Below are 10,174 nucleotides of genomic sequence, written 5' to 3'. Positions count from 1 at the left end.
AGAAATAAGGCTGTGTTAGAGATAAAACATTTTGCCTTATCTTCAGAAAATAAGCAGGGCTTCTCCATTTTGTGCCCTCTGGTAAAAGGTCACAGACAAATAATATGTCATGTTGCTAGAATGTTCCTTGAAAAGGAAACAGAAATGCTTAAGAAAGTTGAACTCAGAAATTTCTGAACAGGCTGCACATCTGAGGTGGCTCCTGGCTGCCAATTTTTTTTTTTTTTTCAAAAACAGTGAATAAATTTGCTCAAGAAATTAGCTGTCAATAGCAGAGGTTGAAAACCTAGCCAGAGCTCTAAGTTTGGCCAAGGAGCTCAAACTATTTTCCAGATATTTGGGCTCAATAAAATTTAACACATTTTTCTCAGCAACTTCTTTTCCCATTTAATTTCCAAAACTTGAAATTATAAGGGAACTTTAGTGTCTGTATTTTAAACATAAGTTGATATTAAGCTGGCAGATAAGCATTTTTTGATTATTCTTTCAATGGAAGAAACTACATTGTCTTTTCTCGTATTATTTGAATGGTGCACAATTCTGCATGCTGAGGGAGGACATTTAAACTTGAAAGCTCATGAGAGAAGCTTACACTTTGAGAGACAGACAGAGAGAGAGAGAGAGAGAGACAGAGAGAGAGAGAGAGAGAGAGAGACAGAGTGTCAGTCAGTCTATCGGGGCTTCGGGCAACCTGGCCTTATAGACTGGGAGGGAAAGGATATCTACTAAAGTAGAAAAAATGCAGCCCTTCCCTTTCACCTCAGAGGAGACTGATGATGTCTAAGGCCAGTTGGACAATAGTCAGGACGAGCATTACAAATAGATGAATAAGTTGTTAGAATCCATCTGCTCAGCTCTGAGGATTTGAAAAACTGGCTGGGTCCAGGGTTGTGTGCTTCAAAATACAACTACATCTGATCTGCTCTTCATCAAAAGTCACGGTTACTAGAAATACATTCTGAGAGTACTGCTCTTGTGCCCCGTGAGGGTGTGACTTGTCACTTCTTCCTAACCGCCTTCTGATCCTCAGTTCTTGTCACGCTCAGTGCCAGAAACTTTCCCTATCCTGTGGCCTGACCTCAATCCCAGACAAATGACCAGACTATCTGACTCTCTCCTTGCCTAGCTCTAAAAACAGATTTAGTTCTGAAGAGCAGAGAGTTCTGAAGATGTTTTTCTACATCTTCCTTGACCTCACACTGTGGAGCTCCTGCCACGGGAAAATACTATCTCGTCTTAACATTTCCCTCTTTGATACCTCCAGCCAAGCCCTCTGCAGAGACATTCTGCCATACAATGCTCATGACCCTTCAGCAGAGCTCCCTCTGGAGATTACACTGGAAGTCTCCTATGAAGAATGCTTTAAGAGGGTGATGGAAATGTCCCCTTTGACCAAAAATGACTCCCTCAGAAGCCTGTCACAGGACCAAAAAGTCCACCACTCAACTCTTTTCTCTGGATTAAAACACAGATGGCAAGTCTAGAAAGATGGGGAACATATGAAGTTGTTATCAATTATAAGCTCGCCGGCTAAAAAGAACCTACCAGATTTGCTCTGGCCACCAGTAGGGCTGATGAAAAGGGATGATGGACACAAAATATTTGCACAGATATCTAACAAAGGAAGATGCCTGGACATAGAGGTTAAGCAATCAAAATGTCTTCCTTTAGCTATAGAACTAAGGGAGAGGGGGACAGACATTATACTATATGCCACGAAGAGGACATAACCCCAAGGAAAAGACACACAGATAGGAAAAGATGATAGAAATGATTATGAAAACAATGTCTGTAGTTTTCATTCAGTGAGAAGACATAGTGTTAAGCATTTGACATGCATTATCTTATCTGATTTTCATGATCCATGTACTAGGTAAGTCTTCTCATTTCCATTTTACAGATGAGTATATTGAGGTTCATAGACAATTCATCCCTTATCTTATTCATACATCTAATAAGTGGCAGGTTGTAAGTTCAAGATTCCCCTCCAAAGGTCATTATCATTCCACTCAGCCAGACCATCCTCCAAATAATGTATTAGTTATATTATAAATAGGGAACATGTGTTCTTTCTCAGGGAAAAAGAAAAGAGAGCGAGAAAATATCCTACTAGATTTCAGACTAGAGGCTCGGCCTAGAGCACCAGAAATGTCAGTGAACTAAATCAACACTTGTTCTTTGGCCTCACACTCCACCATTCACCTAAGTCTGTGGCTCCCAGATGGGGGTAGGCATAGGAGGACTCAGAGATATTGCAAGGGATCTGTGTATCCCTATGCACATCAAACCTTGTCTGCAGACAAAATACATCATGCACATATCAAGATAATTCTGTGACTAATAATATACCAGTTGATTCAGAAGTGTTATTGAATTCACAGTAGATATTTATCATTGTATATTTCCTAACCTAGGAATATTAAATGCATAATTAGAATCATATGGGATGGGTGCTATTGTTATTAAAAAGGGATTTTCAATCCTACAATGAACAAATTCCATTCCCAGATATATACTTAACAAAAATGAATCAGTATTCATCAATAGACATTATACAGGAATGGTCATAGAAGGATATTTATAATTTCCCCAAAGTGAAAACAACTCAAATGCCAACAAGAATTAAATGAATAAATACATTTGGTATGGCCAAATGCAAAAGGCATGGTCACAGAGCGGAATATGATACCGCAATAAATATGAACAGGCAGCAACTGCACACAACAGGATGAATCTGACAGTGTGACACAGAGCAAGGAAGCCAGAAATATAAAATGTATGCTTAGTGTAATTCCGCTTATATAATAATCCAAAAGAGGCAAAACTAAATCTTTGCTGTTAGAAGTCAGGAGCAAGGTAACCTTGAGTGGTGCAGAGACAGTGAGTGGAAGTTGAGTGAGGGGGGCTTCTGCAGAGGCTTATAGTGTTCAGTTTCTTGATCATCTGGATGATGGTTACATGAGTGTATTCACTTTATGAAAATTCTTTGAGCTGTGCATGTGATTTTATATGTTGTTATTTATGTAAAATTTTAATAAAAGATTTAAAAAACAGAGGACGTGATCCCTATAACGATCCACCGCTCTGCGTAAAGGTTCACCCCGGCCAAGCTGAGAACTTACCCTTTGCCTCTCCATTTTTGTTCAGGTCATCTCCCCAAATTAAAATCATTCATGCTACCATCTCTACCTATAAAAACCTTCTTCATTCTTTAAGACCCAGCTCAACAGCACCACCTTCAAGGAACCTTCTCCACTTCTCCAGCCAGAAGTAAATTCTTACTCCCCAAAACCCTAGAGAGTTTTCATTGCATTTCTCTGATCACAATTCTGAGGTCTTCAGGGCTTTACACAGCACAGTGCTTGCCAAAGCTTTCTGGTGTTATAATAATATCCACGTCTTAACCTCGTTGTGCAGTGATTTATATTTGTCTTACTTCCTGCCCTCAAGAAGCTCACAGTGTTGAGAGAAATATATATCTACTTATCTTTGTATATGTTTACTCATCTTTGTATTGCCCACCACACCCAGCCCATTACCACGTACACAGTGGGTACTCAGGCAGTGTTTCTGAATGAAGACAAAAGTCACCTGTAAAAAGCACTTGCAGTGAAAAAGATACCTTGATGAGCTCAGCAGTTCTATCTCCTATCTCTATAAAAGAAAATAAAGAAGACTTCAATATGAACACTGCCCTTTCTCCCAGGTGGCTGGTATTTTATTGGGGTTTATATGAAACTGAATACTCCGATAGGGGTCCAATTATCTATACAGGCAAAAATGTGAGTTTTACACTACGAAGACTGAAGGCAGCTGAGATGTTTGGATCACAGTGATGGAGAGCTCAGCCCAATTCCAAGTTCCTTGGATCAACCTTGGCATGTGCTTCCACATATTAGGAAAAGAGATCCAACAATCAAATCAACAAGGCAACATGCAATGAAAAATGACAGAAGTGGCACTGAAGGATAAGCCTTCAAGTCCACTTCAGCCTGTCTCTCAGGAAGAGCAGTGGCATTTCTGAATAGTCTCCAATGTGTCTTCAATCTATAGTTCTGCCTCCTCCCTTCTTTCTCTTTTTCCTTCCTTTTTCTCAACAACCTGCACATCGTCTGGGTCAAATTCACTGTGAAATGATTTTTTTTTAATCATTAAGGCAAAATGAGCGGTGCTGGAGTGCTAAGATTCCTGAATTAATAATATTGCTGCCATCCGCGATTTTGACTTTCCCTTTTCTGTAGGCGGAAGCCAAAACATTAGGAGATATTTTCCAGCATTACAGTCAAACTGTGCATTTTTAGATCTGTGGGCAGGCTGAGTGATCTCTAGCCAGAGCCTCAGCCCTCAGCCCTACATTCCAATGTCATTCCCTTACCACAGCATCATTTCTGGCCTCCCCCAAGTCATTGCTTTGGAGAAAATGAAGCACATTTTTCAGAATTCGATTTAAGAATAACCCAGGCAACCTAAGGCCAACTGACAAGGCAGTTGGTGAAGTCGGCAGAAGGAAGAGCCGATATCGGCAAGACGTATGTGGTCAACACCTCCCGTCAATAAGATCTTTTTATACCTGTATCAAGAAGTTTATTGAAAGCTGGAGTTTACAGGTCCAAACAGCCTAAAGTGTTGGCATCTTTTCCTTTTTACTACAATTGCGAGAAAACAGAGCATTCAAATTCAAATATGTATGCCAGCATGAACCTACTTACCATTCAGGTACCATCTTGAACATCATTTCTCACAGAAGTCTGGCCTGAGCCTAGTTCAGGTTAACAGTCTTCCTTCAAAGCACTTGCCCAATTGTTATTTACTAATTACTTGTATAATCATACATGTATTGTCTGTCTCTTCACAGAAATATAAGTTCTGTGAGGGTAAGCCTTGCAGCTGTCTTGTCACGGCTGTGCTCCAGCATCACAGAGTTAATCAGGAGTACCTGACAGATACTCGTGGTTAACATCAGCCAGGTGACTACACAGACCGCTGGGACCTCACCCACCACAGTTGGAAACCAGAAAAGAAAGAAAAGTGTTTTTCATGAGCCAATATAGATGGTGAATCCATGAACAAATTTCCATTCCTTTTTCGTTCTCCCACACATCAGGACCCCCAAATGTCTCTTGTCCCTAATTTATGACATCGCCATCCTCCAAGTCAATCAGTTTAAAAACCTAAGAAAAGCCATAAGCTCTGTCAGCTTTGTCAATCTCCCTACTTCCAACTAATTCATTCTACCTCTGCAAACTTTCTTCCAGCTGCTTGCCCCTCTCCTTCCCCTCAAGTCACCCCAGTCTAGAATCTTGCATCCACTTTTCTAGACAGCTAACTGGCTTCTGACTTCCACTCTTTTTTTTTTTTTTAACCCAGTCTCTTCATTTCTAGCTAGCAGATAATTTTTGGAACTTTTAGATCACTCCCTACAAGGAAAAGCACTAATAAATTCTCCCATACCCTGGTGAATACAGTGCAAATCCATACCTTGAAATGCTCCTGGGTCCCCAAGCTGTATCCATGTGATCCTCTGGTGTTCAGTAGAAATGCCACTTTATGCAGGAGGACTTTTGTAAATCCACGTCCACCTGAAAATGCAACCAAATGCTTCCACCGTGTTTTTTGGAACTTTGTAAATGTTTAATTTTATAAATTACAAAGCATCTGTTAAATTGTTCCTATTAGTCTGGAAAGATCTTCCAGCCATAATCTAGATCATATTGGTTTTTGTTTACCCCAAAATGCCTAACACTATGTCTGGCACATAGTAGCTTTTCAAAAACATTTCTTGAACTTAATCAAATTCACTCCTTCAGTCATTCTTTCAAATATGCAGTTTCTGTTTACCAACTCCTGCCCCATCCTGGGATAATGATGTCGAATAATTGTGTGACCTTAGGAATGTGACTTTAACTCTTCTATGCCTTAGTTTCTTCCTCTGTAAAATGAGCCATGCTATGGATGAAATAATGCAAGTAAAGCACTTAGCCCACTGTCTGGCACATAGTATATGCTCAATAAATGTTAACCTCGTGTTATTATTATTATTGTCTCACAAAGCAGTCTGTTCCATTGTTGGGCAGATATGATGACTAAAACATTCCTCTCAATTTTGAGTTCAAATATTTTTCCCTATAACTCCTATTCATTGATCATAGTTTCTTTGCCTGCGGGCAACAAGAATAAAGCAATCCAAAGCAGGCTCAGACACACTTTTAAAAATCTGATTCTCAGCCCCGGACCTGGAATAAAGAAGGGAAAACAGGGGTCAACTGAGGAGAGAGAGCTGGATTTCATTAATTCCATGGATTTCTGAAAGGGCTAAGGTTCTGTAAGTTGGTGTTCATTTTCTACCTTAGGAGTTTCACTCTGGGAGTCCAATATACTACTTAAATTTCACTTATTTCCTTTAGCTGTAGGATTTGGGTAAGTGAGAAAAATTCTGCAAAATGACTTCACTATTGGCAATAATTTGCACTTGGCCAAATTGACCTGCAATTATTCTAAGAGTATCAGAAGTTTCCAAATTAGCTTAGGCCCTGTCTGGTGCTGAGTAGGCTCCTTGGGTGGGTCATGTCCATTCTTTGAGTCTAGCGCAAGATGGATCCAGCTGCCCTGAAGAACTGTGTCCCGCGTCCTCATTTCCCCCAGCACCTGGTGTAGCTCGTCCTAATAACTATGACACTGATGGACTTGCTTTCATTTCTCCAGGCCCCCACGTCCTCTTCAATGATACTCCAATACCTTGGAGTTACTTATTTTTTTAAGAAATGGCCTCTACTGACAGAAGGTTCTTTTCTTTAAGAGACTAGGTTTTTCACTTTTTCAACATGCCCTACAGCTGATCTGTTGTGCTACGAGGTTGCATAAACCAAGCTGTGAAGAGGCTTCCACATTCGCACAAAATGACACTGTAGGCTTATCTTCAGAATTCTGAAACCATTTCCAGAAATGCAAACAAGAGTCTGTACCTCTTTAGTGGTTGTAATGACTTATTTTCAACTACTAAATTCAGAACAATCATAATTTTCTTCTCACTAAAAGGAAACGAATTATGTAGTATTTTTACATAATTGAATATCTACTCTATCTCACTTCATGACAGCGATAGCCTCCTAACTGACCCTCTGCATCTACTTTTGTCTTCTATGACCTATTCTCTACCAGACCTCAGCATGATTTTTTAAAAATATGCCATAATATCTTACACCCTGCTTTAAAATATTCCAGAGCTTCCATTGTACACAGACTGAAATCATAGACCTTAAAACCTTATATACTCTGGCTTCTGAGATCTCTGCCTGCCTTCACACCATCCTTCCCTTTGCTTAAAATAGACAAGCACACAGAACTCCTCACGGGTCCTCAAATGTGTCAAGTCTGTCCTGAATAAGTTTTTGCACTTATTCTTCCGTCCACCTGGGTTATTCTTCCCCAAGTTCTAAATATATGGCTCAGTCTCATGTTTTTGCTCCCATCTTGCAGTTAGCTTTCTCTGAGAACTCTAAAGAGAATCCCCTTTCTTAACCTGCAAATCCACTCTTTAAAGAATTCAGCTTATTTCCTTTATGTTGGCCTTCTTGGGAATGCCATGATTCGTGTAGTCAATAGCCCCAACTCTAAATGAAAGGCTAATGTAAAGAGAAATCTATGAACTTAGACGTGCTACATTGCTCACTATGGAGAAATAAAATAACAATCTTCTAGTCATGAAATTCTATAGTCATCATATGAATCATCTATAAAAATTACCTCCATAACAGCCACAGAAACATTGCCAGGGAGAAGTACTGAGAGGAAGAAAGAGTCTCTTCTCTTTAGCAGGGTCTTGTTCACTCTGTGAGGAGGAAATCCTACCCATGCTGAAGCTTCTCACTGCCACCGGAAGAGCCAAGTTTGACGTGACTGCAACAACAGGTTGCTTCTTTAATACTCCAGTTTCCTTCTAGAACTGAATTGTCAGCCTACTTCATACTCCTTAGATGTGACAGAAGCAAAAAACTGATCTGAAGAGGAATTTCTCCTTGATCACTGTCCATTTTCATGCTCCTCAGAAGACAGACACCTGATACAGGAACTTCTCTCAGTGGTGAACAAGTAGGCTGGTGGCTTGTAAAGTTAGCTGGAGACATGCTGAAGTTTCACGAGGCCTAGAAAATGAATGAATGAATCAATGAATGAATGAGTAAATAAATAATGAAAAATAGTAGCAATATTAGTCAAATATTTAATGAGTATTCTTGTACAGAAGTGGCTCTAACCCTTTCCCATATGTTATTTCATTTAATTCTCATATCGGTTTTATGAAGATGCTGATACAATCTCTCCATTTTACAGATAAGAAAACTGAGGCACAAAGACATTAAATAAACTAACCCAAGATCATTCAGGCAGCAAGCTGTATGTCAGGATTTGAATTTAGGAAGTCTGACTTCAACACCTTTGTTCCTAATCACTTACTGCCCCTCTTTTTGCCAGAGAGACTTGGGAATCAATACACCACAAGTGATGGTGGCAGCACTCAAGTACTCAGAATTCCAAAAAGAAAAGGTTTGCAAAAGTGGCTATGCAAAGCCTCCGCCATCTTGCTGAAATGAGGAGAGACTGAGGAGTGTCTCAGCCCTGTGTGATTCGATCTCAAAAAAGTTCTGGGGATTCTTGCAACATCTCCCCTCTTCCACTGGGCAGATCTCTTGTTACCTAACTCTTGTCTACACTGTTTCAGTAGGTTTCCCATCACCAGTGTCTTCTCTGTCATTATGCAGCCAATTGTCACTCTAAATCTCAGTTCTAATCACATTGGCCCCTGTTACCCATTACCTACTAAACCACCTGGCTTCGAATCCCAGCTTCGCCATTTCCTATGTAGGGAAACCTCGATATGTTCCTTAACCTCATCACAGGTCAGGTACCTTCACCTTAAATGGGACTAAAATAACTTTCTTACAGTGTTCTTTTGAGGATCTAGTTTGTAGCGATGGTTCAAAAGTGGTAGCTATGTTGCAAAATAAAGCACTGAGCTTTTAAGATTTTCTATGTGCCCAGTTCCTACCATTTCTAAGTTTATCCCTCACTAATGCCCTTCAACAAATATTCCTCCCTCTGGGGTTCGCCTTCTCTCCTCTAGTCTAGCATTCCTCCAAGGGTGGTTCTTAGACTCTCTGCACCAGATTCAACTGACGTGAGCTTAAAATTCAATTCTTTAGTGCCATCTTCGGCCTTGTTAATCAGAATTTCTCTGAATGGATCTCTACTGTTACGACTTTTAACAGGCTCCCCGGGCAATACTTGCAAATACCAATGACAGAGTCGCACTGCTCTGTCTATAACGATATGTTCTCTGTGCCTGAGATTCCTTCCAGCTCTCATATCTGTCACCCGAATCCCACCAATAATTCAAAGGCCGACTTAAATTTATCCCCCTTCATAAAACCATTCCAGATTCCTCCCTCCAGAAATAATCTGTCCCTGCTTTGAATTATCATGGTACTTATTTATATACATGACAACTCTCCCGAACATTTTCAGGCTTCTTGAGGTGAGAGTCACTATGTAATTCATATTAATATTTCCCAGAGTTATCTATCCCAGGGCCTTGCATAGACTAGATAATCAGTGAAAGTGAATCAAATGGGCAGGATGGAGTCCAATCCCAATATTTTCAGATCATCTTTACAAACCACATGTATTGAGCAATAACTGACTCATTTAAGGAACAGAAGGAGGGAAGTTGACCAAGCAGACTTTATTCCCTTTCTCTTCTCCCCTTCTCTCTGATTCTGCTACCTCACCATCCAGGATCACCCCTCAATTCCTTAGTCCGAGTCTTGCAAATGGGGGGAATGGATGGAAACTCTTCATGACTTCCCTTTAGCACAGTGGAGACTTGCTGACAAAGTTAGGTATTTCTCTGTGTATTTAAGAGTAAGCAACAAGGAAACCAACATAACAATCATAAACCATGTAAAAATATCAAGTTGCCCTGGTTCTAGTTTAGCCCAAAGGGCTGAAATAATTTCTCCAGCATCTTGGCCAGCTTCTGGCTCCATGAGCTCTGCAGGTTGGTTGCTGTTCTCATTACTGCTAAGCAAAAACTAATCACTCACTCATTTGCTCCCTTCTTCAAGTACTCCCAGTACTTTCGCTCCTAGGTATTAGCTCGGGCTCTATAACAAAATACCAT

The 10,174-nt window shown here is 40.2% G+C and overlaps 1 protein-coding gene across 1 annotated transcript in view; it reads right to left on the bottom strand.

The window, feature by feature from the left end:
* The window catches only part of ADAMTS18 (ADAM metallopeptidase with thrombospondin type 1 motif 18), a 382,382-nt gene that overhangs the window by 309,741 nt on the left and 62,467 nt on the right, over window positions 1-10,174 (bottom strand). The window contains exons 4-5 of the mRNA XM_023528594.1: window positions 7,744-8,141; window positions 5,479-5,579 (exon numbers count right to left, since the gene is read on the bottom strand). Of these exons, the coding sequence (XP_023384362.1) occupies window positions 5,479-5,579; window positions 7,744-7,852 (210 nt within the window). The 5' untranslated portion in view covers window positions 7,853-8,141. The remainder of the gene's footprint in view (window positions 1-5,478; window positions 5,580-7,743; window positions 8,142-10,174) is intronic.

The sequence above is a fragment of the Pteropus vampyrus genome, unplaced genomic scaffold (genome assembly GCF_000151845.1).
Source record: "Pteropus vampyrus isolate Shadow unplaced genomic scaffold, Pvam_2.0 Scaffold29, whole genome shotgun sequence".
Lineage (NCBI taxonomy): Eukaryota > Metazoa > Chordata > Mammalia > Chiroptera > Pteropodidae > Pteropus > Pteropus vampyrus.
Note: the sequence above shows the minus strand (reverse complement) of the source record. Positions and strands in the feature narration are given on the sequence as shown.